General features: G+C 50.0%; 1 protein-coding gene across 1 annotated transcript in view; it reads right to left on the bottom strand.

The window, feature by feature from the left end:
• POU6F1 (POU class 6 homeobox 1) overlaps nt 1-20341 on the bottom strand; it is a 32691-nt gene that overhangs the window by 10735 nt on the left and 1615 nt on the right. The window contains 7 exon segments of the mRNA XM_064734816.1: nt 1545-1770; nt 2406-2500; nt 5102-5270; nt 19010-19104; nt 19637-19669; nt 19672-19715; nt 19939-20025. Coding sequence (XP_064590886.1) covers nt 1545-1770; nt 2406-2500; nt 5102-5270; nt 19010-19104; nt 19637-19669; nt 19672-19715; nt 19939-20025 — 749 coding nt within the window.

Genomic DNA, 20341 nt, shown 5'->3' with positions numbered 1-20341 from the left:
TATCTACACCTTAATACTCAAATCCCCCAAATCCAAGCCCATTGGGCTCCTGCAGCCACAACTGGAGCCCCAAAATCTACCTGGACCTCACCTGTTGCAAGGATGTGCCACACCCAGAGTCCCAAATCTACACCAGGTGCTACATCTGAAAATTGCCACCAGGTGCCACACCTGGAGCCTGAAAGCTACACCTTTTTTGATACTCACATCCCCCAAATTCATGCCCATTTCAGAGCCCTCCTGGAGCCACACCTGGAGCTCCAAATCTACACCAGGTGCCACATCTGGAGCGCAAATCTCCACCAGGTGCCACTTCTAGAGCCCCAAGTTTACACCAGGTGCCACATGTAGAGCCTCAAAGCTACACCTTCGACACTCAAATCCCCCAAATCCAAGCCCATTTGGCTCCTGAAGCTGCAGCTGCACCTGGAGCCCCAAATCTGCACCAGGTGCTACATCTGAAAATCTACACCAGGTGCCACATCTGGAGCCTCAAATCTACACCAGGTGCCACATCTGGAGCCTCAAGTCTACACCAGGTGCTACATCTGGAGCCCTAAATCTACTCCAGGTGCTACACCTGAAAATCTACACCAGGTGCCACACCCGGAGCCCTAAATCTAAACCAGGTGGCACATCTGGAGCCTGAAAGCTTCCATACTCAAATTCCCCAAGCCCATTGGGCTCCTGCAGCCACACCTGGAGCACCAAAACTACCCGGACCTCATCTGTTGTAAGCATGTGCCACATGTGGAACCCCAAATCTACACCAGGTGTCACATGCAGAGCCTCAAAGCTACACCTTTGATACTCAAATCCCCTAAATCCAAGCCCATTTGGCTCCTGCAGCCACACCTGGAGCCCCAAAGCTATACCAGGTGTCACATGTGGAAATCTACACCAGATGCCACACTTGGAGCCTCAAAGCTACACCTTTGATACTTAAATCTCCCAAATCCAAGCCCATTTGGCTCATGCAGCCACACCTGGAGTCCCAAACCTACACCAGGTCTCACAAGTGGAGCCCCATATCTACACTAGATGCCACACCTGGAGCCCCAGATCTGCACCAGGTACCTCATATGGAACCCCAAATCTACACCAGGTGCTATGCCTGGAGCTTCAAAGCTACACCTTTGATACTCAAATTCCCCAAGCACAAGCCTATTTGGTTCCTCCAGCCACACCTGGAGCCCCAAATCTCCACCAAGTGCCACACCTGGAGCCTCAAAGCTACACCTTGATACTCAAATCCCCCAAGCCCATCGGGCTCCTGCAGCCACACCTGGAGCCCCAAATCTGCACCAGATCCCACAGGTGGAGCTTCAAAGTTACACCTTGATACTCAAATCCTCCAAGCCCAAGCCCACTGGGCTTTCCCAGCCATACCTGGAGCCCCAAATCTACACCAGGTTTCACACCTGGAGCCCCAACTCTTCCCGTTCTCCTCTCAGACCCCGGTAGCACCTGGAGCCCCAACTCTTCCCGTTCTCTGTCAGATCCCGGTGCCGCTGCCGCGGTCCGGCCGCTCCGGGCGGGGTTACCTGTGAGATTGGCTACGGGCGGTTTGAAAATCGCCCCCGCAGGTGCCGCCGGCGTCAGTCCCGGGAGCGCGGCGAGCGTTGCTGTGGGAATTGTCACCAGGGCCAGCGCCTGCTGGCCTGTCACCTGACCTGCAATACTGATGGGGATAAGAAGAGGTTGAGTAACTGTCCCTGCCGGAACCATTACTCCTGTCACACCTGTGGCTAAGCTTTCCTGAGCCAACACCTGCGGAGATAAATGAGATTTGAAAGAGAAACACAAATCAACGCCCTGCTCAGCATCAGGGAAACCCCCGCGGGGCCCCCCCGCCCCGCCTGGGACACCCCTCGGGGGAGGGGGCAAAGGGGGAACCCCCGGGGAATCCCTCTGGGGGGGGGCAAAGGGGGAAATCCCCGGGGAATCCCTCTGGGGGGGGGCAAAGGGGGAAATCCCCGGGGAATCCCTCTGGGGGGGGGGCAAAGGGGGAACCCCCCTGAATTGGGAACCACTGGGGGAACCGGGGGGCTCCCTAGTGAATCTCTGGGAAGGGGGAAGCAAATGGGGAGCCCCCTGAACTGGGAACCCCTCTCCGTGGGGAGATGGGGGCAGCTCTGTGAACTGGGGGGCACTGGGGGGCTGTGGAGCCCCTCTGGAGGGGATTAAGGGGTCCCCCCATTACTGCTGACCTCGCTCCCCTTTAGGTCGGGGTCCCCCCTAACTCTGAACCCCTTCTCCATAGGGACATGAGGGGCACCCAGGGCCTCCCTTCTCCCCGAGATCTGCGTGGGGGGACAAAAGGGGTCCCCCTTACCTGGCCACCCCCTGCCTGCGGCCACCTCCCCCGGGGTCCCCCATGCCCCCCAGCCCCGGGGGACAGTTACCTGTGGCGCGGCCTGCACGGCCAGGTGTGTCACGCCGGGCTGGCTCGGGGCGGGGCTCGAGGCCACCGGGGCGGGCGACGCTGCTTTGGCTTTACCTGGGGGAGAACGGGTGGGGGTCAGGGGGAGACACCCAAACTCTGCACGGCCTCCCCCAGGTGTGCTCAGGTGCGCTCAGAGCCCGGGGAGGGGACGCAGGAGGGGCAGGGCCCCGACAGGGTGACCAGGGCGGTGACAGCCACCAACACCCGGGAGTGGCATCCTCCTCCCCCCGGCAGGAGAGAGGATGGGACAGGTGACAGGGGACAGGGACAGGTGATGGGACAGGGGACAGGGGACACGGACAGGGGACAGGCGTGTGTCCTGCTGGATTTGGGTACAGGCCAGCAAGCAGTGAGGGATAAAGCGGGATCTCCGCAAAACGGGAGCTGCCGGGGGAAGGACCCGCAGCAGGACCGCGGAGCAGCCCAGGTGACACAAACCAGACACAGCCTTGGCTACCAGGGAGGGACCCGGGAACGATCCCGGGAATGGGAGAGACACGGGGGGCACCGGGAACGATCCCAGGATGGGAGACCCGGGGGGAACGATCCAGGGGAGACCCGGGGAACTGCCGGGAACGATCCCGAGAAGTAGAGACACAGGGAACCGCCGGGAATGATCCTAGATGTGAGAGACCCGGGGGGAACCGGGAACGATCTCGGGAAGGAGAGAACCGGGGAACCGCAGGGAATGATCCCGGGAAGGAGAGACCCGTGGGGCATCGGGAACAATCCCGGGAGTGGGAGAGCCGGGAGACATCGGGAATGATCCCGGAGGGAGAGACCCGGGGGGAACGATCCAGGGCAGACCCGGGGAACTGCCGGGAACGATCCCGGGAATGGGAGACCAGGGGAGCACCGGGAACGATCCCGGGAGGGAGAGATCTGGGGGAACCGTGGGGAACGATCCGGGAGCGAGAGAGAGCCGGGGGGAACGATCCAGGGAAGGAAAGACCCAGGGAACTGCTGGGAACGATCCCGGAATGGGAGAGACACAGGGAACCGCCGGGAATGGGAGACCCGGGGAGCACCGGGAACGATCCCGGGATGGAGAGAACCGGGGAACCGGGGACGATCCCGGAAAGCAGAGACCCGGGGGGAACGATCCAGGGAAGGAGAGACCCGGGGAACTGCCGGGAACGATCCTGAGAGGGAGAGACCCGGGGGAAGCGCCGGGAACGATCCCGGGGGGAACGGGAGACCCGAGAGGCACAGGGAATGATCCCGGGAGGGAGAGACCCAGGGGGAACTGGCAACGATCCCGGGAATGGGAGAGTCGGGGAACCGCACGGAACGAGAGACCCAGAGGGAACCGGGAACGATCCCGGGAAGGAGAGAGCCGGGGGGCACCGGGAATAATCCCGGGGAACGATCCAGGGGAGACCCAGGGAACTGCCGGGAGCGATCCCGGGATGGGAAAGACACGGGGGCCACCGGGAATGATCCCGGGAGGGAGAGAGCCGGGGAACGGCCGGGAATGATCTCGGGAATGGGAGACCCGGGTGAGGCATGAACTTCAAGGAATTTAGAGATTTTAGAGGAGCTAAGATTTCAGTCAGAGATAAGCTTTATTGGAGTTAATTAAAATAAATGGGTAGGCTTTGATGAGGTTAAGAGTCAGTAGTTAACTAATAATTGATTGCTTGTCAGCACGATGTTGGGTTAGCTGGGTTTATAATGAAGAATATAGAAACTGATAAATGGCTTTTAGGAACATAAGACAATTGTAGGGCTCCTCTGTTCTGAAACCAATTGAGGACAGAGAGTGGGAGTTCTACCAAGGGTTCATTTGTCATATTTGCATTGAAAAGGTAGAAAGGTCAGAATGAGGAAGACTTCATTTGCTTCCTCATTTTGGGACCCTTCCCCATGAAAGGACCACAGACTCATTTCAAGGAACAAACTGTGCATGCTTAATGGCTTTTGAACTAATTACCATGGGAAGCGGGGAATGGGGTGTACCAAATTTATGAATATGCATTTGTATTTTCAGTATTCAATAGTTGTATAGATAAAAGGACTCTGTAATCACCTGTAAATTGCAGGGTGTTTTTGGGAGTTATCCCACAACAAACATCCACTTTGTAACTCTAAACTATCAGAGAGTTTTTGGATATTGGTACTAGATCAATATCCATATTGGGAATGGGATGTACCAAAGTTATCAATATGTATTTGTGTTTTGGGTGTTCAATACTCGTATAGATAAGAGGACTCTGTAATCACCTGTAAATTGCAGTGTGCTTTTGGGATCTATCCCACAATAAACATTCACTTTCTAACTTTAAACTGTTAGAGAGTTTTTGACCATCACAATTGGATATCGGCACTAAATCAATATTCATATTTTTTAAATAAATCACGGGGAACTGCGGGGAACGATCCCGGGAATGGCAGACCCGGGGGGAACCGGGAACGATCCCGGGAAGGGAAGGGAAGGGAAGGGAAGGGAAGGGAAGGAAGGGAAGGAAGGGAAGGGAAGGGAAGGGAAGGGAAGGGAAGGAAGGGAAGGGAAGGGAAGGGAAGGGAAGGAAGGGAAGGGAAGGGAAGGGAAGGGAAGGGAAGGGAAGGGAAGGGAAGGGAAGGGAAGGGAAGGGAAGGGAAGGAAGGGAAGGGAAGGGAAGGGAAGGGAAGGGAAGGGAAGGGGGGGTTTCTCACCTGCCGCCTCCCCGCCGGACGAGCTCGGGGTGCTGGCGGGAGCGTCCTCCACACCTGGGGGGCCCCCCTGTGCCGGGGACCCCCCCGCTCCCTCCCCGGCCGTTTTGGGGTCCCCATCCACCCCCACCTCCAGCACCCGGATGGTCTCGTGGCTGGACATGACAATAACCTGCAAACGAACCCCAAAATTAGCTCCGGGTGCGTCACCCCCGGCCATGCCCCCCAGGGCCCCCCCGCCTCCCTGGTTTTGGGGTGCAGAGCCCACCTGGACCCCGCGGGATCGAGGAACGGTGGGGGAGTCCCAGCCCCTCAACAGCTCAGAGCTTTGCTGTCAGCGCCCCAACTCCAGGGGCACCCCCGGCCGACACCTCGGGTGGGTGAAACGCTGCCAGCGGCACCCCCAAACTCACAGCACCCCTACAGCTAAAGCACGCCCTTACCTGCAGCACCCCCAAAGCTACAGCAAAGCCCCCACAGCTGCAGTACCCCCCAAACAGAACCAGCAGCCCCAAATCAGAACCAGCACCCCCAAACAGAACCGGCAGGCCCTGAACAGAACGAGCACCCCAAAACAGAACCGGCACCCTCAAACCTAAAGCCCCCCGATACCTACAGCAAAACCTCCACAGCTGCAGCACCCCCTGAACAGAACCGGCACCTCCAAACAGAACCGGCACCCCCAAACGGAACCAGCGCCCCCAAACAGAGCCGGTACCCTTAAACGGAACGAGCACCTCCCGATCAGGGCCGGCACCCCCAAACAGAACCGCCATCCCCTGAACAGAATCAGCACCCCCAAACAGAACCAGCACCCTCAAACATAAAGCACCCCAATACCTACAGCAAAACCTTCACAGCTGCAGCACCCCCCAAAACAGGATCAGCACCCCCAAACAGAGCCGGCATCCCAAAACAGAACCAGCACCTCCTGAACAGAGCCGGCACCCCCTGAGCAGAACAAGCACCCCCAAACAGAACCAGCTCCTCCAAACACAGCCGGCATCCCCAAACAGAGCCAGCATCCCCAAACAGAGCCGGCACCCCAAACCTAAAGCACCCCAAACCTAAAGCACCCCAAACCTGTAGAGCTCTGCACACCCACAGTCCCCCGTGCCGGGCCTCCCCCCGTACCTGCAGGAGCGTGGCGGGGACAGGAACGTACACGATGAGGGACCCGAGCCCCGCGTCCATGGCCGGGAGCGGGCCGGGACCGCCCGGGCTCCGAGCCGAGAGCGGCGGCCCGGGCGGGAGGGACCGAGCTCCTTATCCCGCCCGGCAGAGCCGATATCAGCGGGTCCGGCCCTGCACGGCGGCGACAGCGCCACACACACACCCCGGGGGCTGGGACGGTGCCGGTCCCGAAGGACGTCCCCAGTGCTGAGGGACATCCCCAGACCAAAAGGACACTCCCAGTCCTGAGGACGTTCCTAGTCCCAGGGACATCCCCGGTCCCAAAGGACATTCCCAATCTCTGGGGCATTCCCAGTCCCAGGGACGTCCCCAGTCCCCACTGGCCCAGCCCCTCATTTGGAGTGGGGGGTCCCAGCAGGGCCAGAACCAGCAGAGACCCCAAAGTGCCCCAAAGTGCACCCAGAGTCATTTCTGGGCCCTCCCCAAGGACTGGGGGTGACCCCGGTGTTAAAACATTCCTTCCTTCCTTCCTTCCTTCCTTCCTTCCTTCCTTCCTTCCTTCCTTCCTTCCTTCCTTCCTTTCCTTCCCTTCCTTCCTTCCTTCCTTCCTTCCTTCCTTCCTTCCTTCCTTCCTTCCTTCCTTCCTTCCTTCCTTCCTTCCTTCCTTCCTTCCTTCCTTCCTTCCTTCCTTCCTTCCTTCCTTCCTTCCTTCCTTCCTTCCTTCCTTCCTTCCTTCCTTCCTTCCTCCTTCCTTCCTTCCTTCCCTTCCTTCGCCACTTCCTTCCCTTCCTTCCGCACTTCCTTCCTTCCTTCCGCCACTTCCTTCCTTCCTTCGCCCCTTCCTTCCTTCCTTCCTCACTTCCTTCCTTCCTTCCCTTCCTTCCTTCCTTCCCCCTTCCTTCCTTCCTTCCCCTTCCTTCCTTCCTTCCTTCCTTCCTTCCTTCCTTCCTTCCTTCCTTCCTTCCTTCCTTCCTTCCTTCCTTCCTTCCTTCCTTCTTCCTTCCTTCCTTCCTTCCTTCCTTCCTTCCTTCCTTCCTTCCTTCCTTCCTTCCTTCCTTCCTTCCTTCCTTCCTTCCTTCCTTCCTTCCTTCCTTCCTTCCTTCCTTCCCTTTTCCTTCTCCCTTTCCTGCCCCCTTTTCCTCCTCCCTTTTCCTTCATTTTCTTTAATTTTCCTCCTTTTTCCTTCCTTTTTCTTCCTCCCTCCCTCCCATTATAAATACATTTTATAATATCAGCTTTAAACAAATTTTAACATTATATACTGTATGTATAATATTAAAGTTGCATATTAATATAATATAGTATAGTATAGTATAGTATAGTATAGTATAATATAATATAATATAATATAATATAATATAATATAATATAATATAATATAATATAATAATATAATATAATATAATATAATATAATATAATTAATATAATATTAAATATTAACTTTTTTGTTGTTAACTAAACTTAGACACAGTACTGAAATAGCTGATATAGTAATTGTGAAAAATGCATATTTTATTATTGGCTCCTCACAAATATTCTAATTAATATTATATGTGTTATGTTGGAAAGTTATGCTGTGTTAATTTCTTTTAAGTAGTGTAGTAAATACAGTTTTTAACCTATAACATAACATCAAAATAAAAACTATGTGATGTAAGAAACTTTTTGCAACTAGCTCAAGGAATGGATAAGATAATCAAGGAATTTTTTACATTGTCCTATCTGGACAGAGATAACAGCACAGACACCGAGATCCCCGAGAAGAATTACTGCTCCTTATCAGGACAGCTCAGACTGCAAGGAACCAAGGCTGATTTACAAGATGGGGGCAGCTAAAATGGAGCAGAAACTTCAGGAAACTTCAGAAACTCTGGTGCGAAAAGAATGTTTGAATCATGCATGAGATCTGTGAATATGCAATAGGTTATTGCTTTTAAGGGCTAATCCTTTGGTAGCAAGGGGTGCTTTGGGGCACAGTGCAAAGCACCCGGACATCCGTAATTCTTTGCTTTTTATTGTCTTTTATTGTCATGACTTTGATTGTCCAAATTGTTATTGTCCTAATTTTTATTACTGTTTTCATTACTAAACTCATTAAACTTCTAAACTCATTCATTAAACTTCTAAAATTTTAACACAAGTGGTCAGTGAGGGTCCCTCAGATGTGGTCAGTGAGGTCACTGAGGGTCTCAGATGGGGTCAGTGGTCAGTGAGGGTCCCTTGGATGTGGTCAGTGGTCAGTGAGGGTGTGGAGAGTTTTATTAATAGTTGGTTAGCTGAGAAAGGCCATACTGACATAATGCCGCTGGTTAAGCTGAGAGAGGGAAGTCAGCAGTCAGCAAGCTGAAAGGAGATGTCAGCAATTAGCAATCAGTGACCTTGCTGCAACATGAGGAGAGGGAGTAGAGATTATTCCTGAATATATCCTGAGAATATGTAGAAAGTATCAAAAGTAGAACCATAGGAATGCAGAAGTAGGTGTAGCTGCTGATATGTAACTAACCAATCCTGAGCTCAACTTTTGCAATATGCATGAAGCTCATTATGAACTGTATTTAACCCGCCGTACTGATCAATAAAATTGGGCCTGTGATGATCAATTGATGTCCTGGTCTCCTTCCGTCGACATAAGGGTCCCTCAGATGGGGTGCAGTGGTCAGTGAGGGTCTCTGGGGTGGGGTTTAGTGGTCAGTGAGGGTCTCAGATGTGGTCAGTGAGGTCAGTGAAGGTCTCAGATAAGGTGCAGTGGTCAGTAGTCATTGGTCAGTGAGGGTCCCTCGGATGTGGTCAGTGGTCAGAGGTCAGTGGTCAGTGCTGGTGTTGGGGTCCCCAGTGTCACCCAGGTCTCTGTGGGGTCTCCTCTGGCACCAAGCCCAGCTGACCCTCAGGGAGGGGACACTGACCCAGGGTGGGGACTGAGGGTGGCACCCGAGAGTCACTCAGTGCTCACTGTCCCCTCACTGAGGGTGGCACCCCGAGGGTCACTGTCCCCAAGGGTCACTCAGTGCTCACTGTCCCCTCACTGAGGGTGGCACCTGAGGGTCATCCAGTGCCCACTGTCCCCCGACCGAGGGTGGCACCCGAGGGTCACTCAGTGCTCACTGAGGGTGGCACCCTGAAGGTCACTCAGCGCTCACTGAGGGTGGCACCCGAGGGTCACTCAGTGCTCACTGTCCCCTGAGAGTGGCACCCGAGGGTCACCCTGAGGGTCACTGTCCCCGAGGGTCACTCAGTGCTCGCTGTCCCCTGTCTGAGGGTGGCACCCCAAGGGTCACTCAGTGTTCACTGTCCCCGAGGGTCACTCAGTGCTGTCCCCTCACTGAGGGTGGCACCTGAGGGTCACTCAGTGCTCACTGTCCCCTCACTGAGGGTGGCACCTGAGGGTCACTCAGTGCTCACTGAGGGTGGCACCCTGAAGGTCACTCAGAGGTCACTGTCCCCGAGGGTCACTCAGTGCTCACTGTCCCCGAGGGTCACTCACTGTCCCCTGTCACCAAAGGTCACTTTCCCCTCTGGCTCTCACCATTCCTGACCCCCCCGGGGTTTTGGGGTTCCAATTCCTGCAGGACAGAGCCTGGCACAGGGGGGCAATGCCAGGGGGTGGGGCAGCACAAAACGAGCGAAATTCACAATTCCTGGAGGGAAAGGACGAGATTCCCGCAGCTCCCTGGGCACTGCGGGGTCTCACCCTCCCAGCCCCACCAGTCTGACCAGTCCTGAGTGGGGAGGGCACTGGTTTGCTGGGAAGGCTCCCAGGTTACCCCAGGATTTGGTGTGGTCCCTCCACCAATGCCAGAATTTCACCCCACAGCTGCCAGAGCAGAAAATGAGCTGGGAATTCAATCAACCCTCAGCTGATTTCTCCTTTTCCTGCTTTTCAATAACCTGGGCTGAATTTTCCCTTTTCTAGGACCTCATCGAGCTATTTGTGACCAATGAGATTTTTAACTGTCCCCAAAACCACTGCCTGTATTATCAATTTAACAATTTTAGTAATTTTTATTGTGAGCAGCTTGCTGGGCAACTAAATATTGCTGGGATTATCTAAAGCAGATTATTTCATGTGCTGTCAGCTTGGTTTTTTTTTTTTTTTTTTTTTTTTTGTTTGCTAAGTTGTTTTTGTCTTTTTTCACTGGGAAAAAAAAAGAATGTTGTGGGAAAAGCTTTTATTTTTCTCTTAGGTTAAATGTACATTTATCTTATGTATAAATTTGTCTCAACTAATTGAAAATCAGGGAATTGAACCAAATTAAGCCTGGGAGTTGGTACATTAATGAATGTTATTATAATATCAGTTTTGCCTTGGAAGGCTTTAGATTGGGGTTGGTTTTTCTGAGTTTTTCAGAGTTATGGACAAGGGAATGAAATGACCTTGGAAAAACACAAGGAAATGTCCCCAGGGCCCATCCCAGACAGGACTGCAGAGGGAACAGGGATCAAACACAACGAAATTTCTTCTCTGTTCCCACCTGGGAGGAATGAGGGATTTGTGTTTCCAAACCACCTCTGGGTCTGCTGGGGGATAAAAGTGGGAGAAAAAAAGAAACAATGGGAAGGATTCCACTGATTGATGAAAGGAAAAACACAAACTTTTACAAATAAACTTTAGGTTTGCTGATAAATGAAAATTAGACATTGAAATAAAATGTCTGAAAAATGAAATTGGATTATTAAAAGATGAGAGAAACAATGGGGAAAACCCCCAAATTCCGTAAGAATTAAAAATTAAAGGGCAGGGTTGTACATTAGAGGGGAGTCTTTGGTATTCTGGGGAGTCTGTACCTCCAAAGTACTTCAGAAATGGGGAAAACCCCTCGAATTCCATAAGAATTAAAAATTAAAAAGGAGGGTTATACATTAGAGAAAAATCTTCAGTATCAGGAGTTCTGGGAATTAACCCCAATACCTCAGAAATGAAAACCCTCTCTCTAAGAATTAAAAAATAAAAGGGAAGGTTATACATTAGAGGGAAATCTTTGGTATTTTGGGGAGCCTGTACTTCTAAAGCACCTCAGAAATGGGAAAACCCCCCCAGATTCCATAAGAATTAAAATTTAAAGGACAGGGTTATATGTTAGAGGGGAGTCTTCAGTATCAGGTGTTCTGGGAAGTCTGAACCTCTCAAGTACCTCAGAAATGGGGAAAAAACCCCTAAATTCCATAAGAATTAAAAATTAAAAGGGCAGGGTTATACATTAGAGGGGAATCTTTGGTATTTGGGGGAGTCTGTACCTCTAAAGTACCTCAGAAATGGGGAAAAACCCCTAAATTCTATAAGAATTAAAATTTAAAGGGCAGGGTTATACAATAGAGGGGAATCTTTGGTATCAGGCATTTTGGGGAGTCTGAACCTCTCAGGCACCTCAGAAATGGGGAAAAAGAGAGGGAAATGGGATATAAAGGAGGCTGCAACCTCCAAAAATCTGAGAGACCCCAGAGAATGCCCCATGGCCTCTCCCTTTATTGGAATAAAGCAAAAGGATTCCTCTGGCTCCTCTTTGGACACAACCTCTGGCGTTTATAGATTATTTTTCCTGAACCACTCACAAACTTGCACTGGAAATGATAAAACTTTCCTAACAACTGTCCTAATTAATTGTTTTAATTAAGTTTTCCAGCAGTGCAGCAAGGTTTGCCACCAAATGGGATTTTGGGAGTTTGGGGACGTGGCCGAGCCTTGGAGCTGTGCTGGAAAACCTCGATGGTTTTCAACAAACAAAGCCTGGGACAGGGAGATGTTTTTGCTGGGATTGGACGTGAGGAATGCAGAATTTATGGAGCCCAAGGACATTCTGCAGAGCCCAGAGATAAAGGAGAGACACAGGCAGCCCACAGCTGTGCTGGAACTCTCCCTGGCTGGGAAAAAGGCAATAAAGAGACTGAAAACGGGAATGAAACAGCACAAGAAGAGAAATCAATAATCAACAGAGGATGAACTGCTAATTAATGACAATTCTGTAATTTATAGCCAATGGGCATGAATTTTTTTTGTCGGCTAAAATGTAGAAATGGTGAAAAGTGTTGGAAGTGTGTGGTGAGCAGAGCAAGCTGAAGAAGTTTAAAATTAAAAAGGATTCCCCTGATTGATAATTGGAAAAAGAGATTTGCTTTCACAAATAAACTTCGGGTTTGCTGATAAATGAAACTGGATACTAAAAGATGAAAGAAACAATGGGAAAAATCCCTAAATTATCAATGTTCCAGGCTCTCAGTTTTCCTGTTTTGGGGCTCAGGGTGAGTGGGAATTGTCATTGCACCCTGGTTTGTGGTTTTAGAGGCTCCTGCAGCTCTGGGGATCTCCCATCCTCTTCCCTCCCTTCTCTTCTTCCTCTTCCTCTCCCCTGCTGAAAATCAGCCCCACCCAGTGTTATAGATACACACTGCAATACTGGCTTTTTGCAAATATTAAAATGGATTTTATGTATGGGATGTTGAAATAACTTTGCTATAAAGATATAGTTTGTGTTTCTGTTGCTAATTAAGCTCAGTGCAATAGGTGATATAGATACATACTGTAATATTGGCTTTTTGCAAATATTAAAATGGATTTTATATGTGTTAAAGTAACTTTGTTATAAAGATATAGTCTGTATTTGTTAATTACGCTGAGTGAAAGAGCTGATATAGATACACATTATAATACTGATTTTTTGCAAATATTAAATGGATTTTATGTGTGGGATGTTGAAATAACTTTGCTATAAAGATATAGTTTGTGTTTCTGTTGCTAATTAAGCCCCATGAAATAGGTGATATGTCGACGGAAGGAGACCAGGACATCAATTGATCATCACAGGCCCAATTTTATTGATCAGTACGGCGGGTTAAATACAGTTCATAATGAGCTTCATGCATATTGCAAAAGCTGAGCTCAGGATTGGTTAGTTACATATCAGCAACTACACCTACTTCTGCATTCCTATGGTTCTACTTTTGATACTTTCTACATATTCTCAGGATATATTCAGGAATAATCTCTACTCCCTCTCCTCATGTTGCAGCAAGGTCACTGATTGCTAATTGCTGACATCTCCTTTCAGCTTGCTGACTGCTGACTTCCCTCTCTCAGCTTAACCAGCGGCATTATGTCAGTATGGCCTTTCTCAGCTAACCAACTATTAATAAAGCTCTCCACAGTGATATAGATACATACTATAATATTGGCATTTTGCAAATAATAAATGGAATTTATGTGTATGCATTAAAGTAACTTTGCTATTAAGATATAATTTGTACTTCTGTGGCTAATTAAGCTCCGTGCAGTTGGTGATATAGATACACACTATAATACTGGCTTTTTGCAAATATTAAAATGGATTGTATATGTGTGGTGTTAAAGTAACTTTGTTATATAGTTAGTATTTCTGGTGTTAAGCTCAGTGCAATAGCTGATATAGATACACATTATAATACTGGCTTTTTGCAAATATTAAATGGATTTTATGTGTGTGGTGTTAAAGTAAGTTTGTTATAAAGATGTAGTTTGTACGTGTCAATTAAGCTGAGTGAAATAGCTGATATAGATACACATATATATTTATACATATTATAATACTGGCTTTTTGTAAATATTAAAATGAATTGTATATGTGTATGGTGTTAAAGTAACTTTGCTATAAAGATATAGTTTGTGTTTCTGTTGCTAATTAAGCTCAGTGCAATGGCTGATATAGATACATATTATAATATTGGCTTTTTGCAAATATTCAAATGGATTGTATATGTGTTAAAGAAACTTTGTTATAAAGATATAGTTTGTATTTGTTAATTAAGCTCAGTGAAATAGCTGATGTATACACATACTATAATATTGACTTTTTGCAAATATTAAAATGGATTGTATATGTGTGGTGTTAAAGTAAATTTGCTATATAGATTGAATTTCTGGTGTTAAGCTCAGTGCAATAGCTGATAGAGATACATATTATAATATTAGCTTTTTGCAAATATTGAAATGGATTCTCTATGTGTGGTGTTAAAGTAACTTTGTTAATAGAGTTTATATTTGTTATTAAGTTGAGTGCAATAGCTGATATGGATACGTATTATAATATTGGCTTTTTGCAAATATTTAACGAATTTTATATGTGGCTGTGCAGGTTTTGGAGTCTCTGTTATAATAACTTTGTTATAAAGATATAGTTTGTATTTGTTAATTAAGCTCAGTGCAATAGCTGATATAGATACACATTATAATACTGGCTGTTATTGGCAAATATTAAAAGGGAATTTTATGTGAGTTGTTTTAAAGTAACTTTGTTATATAATTTTTATTTCTGTTATTAATTTAGCTAAAACATAGTAGAGCAATACTGATATCAGTGTGCTTGTGTTAAAATGCCTGTTTGGATGGGATAACACCCAATGTACACACAATGAGCACACCTGTGCACAAGGACACACAATGAGCACACCTGTGCACATGGGGACACACAATGAGCACACCTGTGCACATGGGGACAAACAATGAGCACACCTGTACACGTGAGGACACACAATGAGCACACCTGTGCACATGAGGACACACAATGAGCACACCTGTGCACACGGGGACACACAATGAGCACACCTGTACACATGAGGACACACAATGAGCACACCTGTGCACGTGAGGACACACAATGAGCACACCTGTACACACGGGGACACACAATGAGCACACCTGTGCACGTGAGGACACACAATGAGCACACCTGTGCACACGGGGACACACAATGAGCACACCTGTGCACACGGGGACACACAATGAGCACACCTGTGCACGTGAGGACACACAATGAGCACACCTGTACACACGGGGACACACAATGAGCACACCTGTGCACAAGGGAGACACAATGAGCACACCTGTGCACACAGGGACACACAATGAGCACACCTGTGCACATGAGGACACACAATGAGCACACCTGTGCACATGGGGACACACAATGAGCACACCTGTGCACAAGGGACACACAATGAGCACACCTGTGCACACAAGGACACACAATGAGCACACCTGTGCACATGGGGACACACAATGAGCACACCTGTGCACAAGGGAGACACAATGAGCACACCTGTGCACACGAGGACACACAATGAGCACACCTGTGCACACGGGGACACACAATGAGCACACCTGTGCACGTGAGGACACACAATGAGCACACCTGTGCACACGGGGACAAACAATGAGCACACCTGTGCACATGGGGACACACAATGAGCACACCTGTGCACACAAGGACACACAATGAGCACACCTGTGCACGTGAGGACACACAATGAGCACACCTGTGCACACGGGGACACACAATGAGCACACCTGTGCACGTGAGGACACACAATGAGCACACCTGTGCAGATCTGCCAACCACCAGCACTGTGAAAAGTGCATATTGGATGGCTCTACACAGATATTTGTATATTTGTATATTTGTATATTTGTATATTTGTATATTTGTATATACTGTATGCATTATGTTGTATTGATCAGTGGCGCTGTATTAGCATTTTAATAAGATGGTAAATGTAATTTTGCAGTTAAAATGTCACTTTTGTAGCTAAAATACAAACTATGTATGCGGGATATTTTTTTATACAAAAGAATTAGGTACTCCCACTGAGATAGCAGCCACAGGACACCTGAATCTTTCAGAGAAAGAGAATTTATTGCTCCATTATTAGAAGAAATGAACTACTTCCTGCCTCACTCAGAGAGGATGATGTCGTTAGGATTATGAGGAAGAAGTTGATCAGACAGAATCCTGTGTTTGAATGGAATTTATGCATCATGGATGAGGGTATGAATATGCAACAGGCTGTTGCTTTTAAGGGTTAATCCTCTGTTAACGTGGGTCCTTTTTGGGCTTATTTTGCCCAGAAAAGGTACCCGGACACCCGTAACTCTTTGTTCTTATTGTCTCATATTGTCCTAATCCAAATTGTCCAAATTTTTATTACTCTAATTATATTGCTATTTTTATAACGATTTTATTATCGTTAAACTTTTAAAAATTTTAAAACCAAGTGATTGGCGTTTTTCACAGCGCTCACCCCTGAGGGCAGTGAGGGCCAGGCCCAAAACTGGAGTTGATAAAGGGAAGGAGCCAAAACCAAGCCAAGAAACAGCCGGCTCTAAAAGGCGGCCCCGAGGAGGGGCCACGCAAAATAGGTCATGAATATGCAAACTATCTATGCATATGCATAATGGTCTATGAATATGCAAATAGATGATGTAAGGGAAAAGGCATTTAAGGGGTGTCCCTGCAGATAACAGTGCGGGCTTGGCTGATGCCATAATAACCTCTGCTCTGTGGTCCTTATCTCCCATCGTCCTTTATTAAACTTTTTACATTTTATCAGGAGAGTGAATGTGTTTTTCACATGAACTTTGCTCTATAGTCCTTGTCTCCTATTGTCTCCTATTGTCCTTTATTGAACTTTTTACATGTTCACAGGACACTTACCGTGGATTTTTACATAACCTTTGCTCTGCTCTCTTTGTCTCCTATTGTTCTTTATTAAACTTTTTTACATTTTCACAGGACAGTGAATGTGTTTTTCACACCACCTTTGCTCTGTGGTTCTTTTTCTCCTATGGTCTTTTATAAAACTTTTAAATTTTCACCTGAAAGTTACTGTATTTTTCACACCTTTGCTCTATGGTCCTTGTCTCCTATTGTCTCCTATTGCCCTTTACTAAACTTTTTAAATGTTCACAGGACACTGAACGTGTTTTTCACATAACTTTTGATCTGTGGTCCTTGTCTACTACTGTCCATTATAAAACTTTAAAATTTTCACATGAGAGTGACTGTGTTTTTCCACCTCTGCTCTATAGTCCTTGTCTCCTATCATCCTTTACTAAACTTTTTACATGTTCACAAGAGAGTGACCGTGTTTTTCACATAACCTTTGCTCTGTTCTCTTTGTCTCCTTTTGTCTTTTATTAAACTTTTTACACTTTCACAGGACAATGAACCTGTTTTCCACATCACCTTTGCTCTGTGGTCCTTGTCTCCTATTGTCCTTTACTAAAATTTTAAATTTTCACATGAGAGTGACCGTGTTCTTCACACCTTTGCTCTGTTCTCCTTGTCTCCTATCGTCCTTTATTAAACTGGGGATTAATTACTGATTTATTAAACCTGGCTGTTCCACCTGAGCCTGTATGAACCCATCGAGCAAACTGGCAACTCACCCAAACCTGCAGCCAAACCTGCAGCCCCAAACTCGCCCCAACCTGCGCCCCAAACCGCACCCAAACCTGCAGCACCCAAACCTGCAGCACCCAAACCTGCAGCCCCAAACCTGCAGCCCAAACCTGCAGCCCAAACTGCAGCACCCAAAACCTGCAGCCCAAAACCTGCAGCACCCCAAACCTGCAGCACCCCAAAACCTGCAGCACCCTAAACCTGCAGCACCCCAAACCTGCAGCACCCAAAACCTGCAGCACCCTAAACCTGCAGCACCCAAACCTGCAGCACCCAAACCTGCAGCACCCCAAACCTGCACGCACCCAAAACCTGCACACCCAACTGCAACCCCACCCACAGCACCCCAAAACGCCCCCAAAACCTGCAGCCCCAAAACCTGCAGCACCCCAAACCTGCAGCCCCAAAACCTGCAGCACTCAAAACCTGCAGCACTCAAAACCTGCAGCCCCAAAACTTGCAGCCCCGAAACCTGCAGCCCCAAAACCTGCAGCACCCCAAACCTGCAGCCCCAAAACCTGCAGCACCCTAAACCTGCAGCCCCAAAACCTGCAGCCCCAAAACCTGCAGCACCCCAAACCTGCAGCACCCAAAACCTGCAGCACCCAAAACCTGCAGCACCCCAAACCTGCAGCACCCAAACCTGCAGCACCCTAAACCTGCAGCACCCCAAAACACAGTGGGTACTCCCCCATCTGCATCACCCCACTCACAGCACCCCAAACTAACAGCCCCCCAAAACAGCACCCCAAAATCCCACTGCAGTGTCCCCTCCAGCCCCACAGGCGGGGTGCAGGGCCAGGTGAGCCCCCCAAATCTCCTGCAGGTGTTCCAGCCCATCCCAGGGCACACAGGAGGGGTCCCACTCACAGCCGGTTTTGGGGTCCCACCCCTGGCCGATTTTAGGGTCCCACCCATGGCTGGTTTTGGGATCCCATCTCCAGCCTGGTTTTGGAGTGGGGGTCCCAGTCCAGGCCTGGTTTTGGGGTGCCCCTCTCCATCCCGATTTTGGGGTTCTACCCCCAGCCCGGTTTTAGGGGGCTCCATCCCTGGCTGGTTTTGGGATCCCAGCCGTGGCCAGTTTTGGGGTTCCCCTCCCCAGTCTGGTTTTAGGGTCCCACCCCAGCCTGGTTTTGGGGTGGGTGTCCCAGTCCACGCTCGGTTTTGGGGTCCCACTCCCAGCCCGATTTTAGGGTCCCACCCATGGCCACTTTTGGGGTCCCATCTCCAGCCCAGTTTTGGGGTGGGGGTCCCAGTCCAGGCCCGGTTTTGGCGGCCCAGCCTGGCCGGTTTTGGGGTCCTCCTCTCTAGCCTCATTTTGGGGTCCCACCCCAGTCCAGTTTTGGGGTCCCAGCCCCTTTTGGGGTCCTAGCCCGTTTTGGAGTCCCATCCCGGTTTTGAGGTCCCAGCCCAGTTTTGGGGTCCCAGCCCATTTTGGGGTCCCAGCTCGTTTTGGGGTCCCAGCCCATTTTGGGGTCCCAGCCCGTTTTGGGGTCCCAGCCCGTTTTGGGGTCCCAGCCCATTTTGGGGTCCCAGCCCGATTTTGGGGTCCCAGCCCGTTTTGGGGTCCATACCTGCTCGTTGACCGTCAGCAGGGCCTCCTGGGGCTGCCCCGGGCACGGCTCCATGGCGGGCTGGCACAGGTGGGGAGGGTCACACCTGCCACATGCTGCATGAGGGGACAACGAGGGGCTGTCACCGACCTGGGGGTCCCCGGGGGGATTTGGGGTTCTGGGATTCCTCTCACCCCCTTTGAAACCCTAAAAACCCAGGATGGGCCAGGTGAAATCACCTCTCTGGAGCCCACAGAGCTCCCCAAATCTCCAGGTGACACCTGGCTGTCCCCCCAAGCCCTTGGTGGTCCCTGAGGGGGACCCAAACTGTTGGGGACACTTGTTCAGCAGGTGACAGGAGTCACGGGGGGGGGTGGGCTCTGGATTCATCCCCCAGGTGGGTTCAACTGCCCCACAGAGCTGCCAGGATCGGGGGGAACACCCCAAAGTCCTGGGGCAGCTTCTTCCTCCTCCCGAGGCTGGAAAAGGTGGGAAAAGGTGGGAAAGCTTCTGCTCCTCCTGTCCCAGGTAGGACCATCCCCTCCCCAGCCCCCAGTCCTGTCAGACAGGGAAGGGAAAAGGGAAAAGGGGGAATGGAAGGGGGAAAGGAAGGGAATCCCACGGATTTTGGGGGTCCCAGGTACTCACCCACTGCTCGTTCTGGGGTGAGGGACCCTCCCTCTGCACACGGGGCTGGATGGGGCTCCTGACCCCTGGCCTGGGCTGGGGGCGCCTGGGGACTCCCAGGTTTCAGGGTTCCTGGGGTTTCAGGGTTCCTGGGGTTTTGGGGTTCCCGCGGTTTCAGGGCTCCCAGGGTTTCAGGGCTCCGGCTTTCTCCTGTCCTGGCTGCAGCTCTCAGGAAATCTGGGTTCTGGCTCTCTGGGTTTTGAGGTCTCTGCGCTCCGACTTTCCAGGATTTGGGGTCTCTGGGCTCTGGGTTTTAGGGTCTCTGGGCTCCAGCTCTCTGGGTTTTGGGGTCTCCAGGCCCAGGCTCTCTGTTTTTGAGGTCTCTGGCTCTCTGGCTCTTAGGGTCTCTGGGCTCTGACTCTGCAGGTTTTGGGGTGTCCAAGCTCCAGGTTTTGGGGTCTCTGTGCTCCAGTTGTGTAGGATTTGGGGTCTCTAGGTTCCGGCTCTCTGGGTTTTGGGGTCTGTGGGCTCTGTTTTTTGGGGTCTCTGGGCTCTGACTCTGCAGGTTTTGGGGTCTCCGGGTTTTGGGGTGTCTGTTTTCTGGCTCTTCAGGATCTGGGGTCTCTGGGCTCCAGCTCTCCTGCTTTTGGGGTGCCTGGGCTCCGGCTCTGCAGGGTTTTTAGGGTCTCTGTGCTCCGGCTCTGCAGGTTTTGGGGTCTCTGAGCC

Source organism: Zonotrichia leucophrys, chromosome 29 (assembly GCF_028769735.1).
Source record: "Zonotrichia leucophrys gambelii isolate GWCS_2022_RI chromosome 29, RI_Zleu_2.0, whole genome shotgun sequence".
NCBI lineage: Eukaryota > Metazoa > Chordata > Aves > Passeriformes > Passerellidae > Zonotrichia > Zonotrichia leucophrys.
This window is presented reverse-complemented; position numbering and strand designations above follow the sequence as displayed.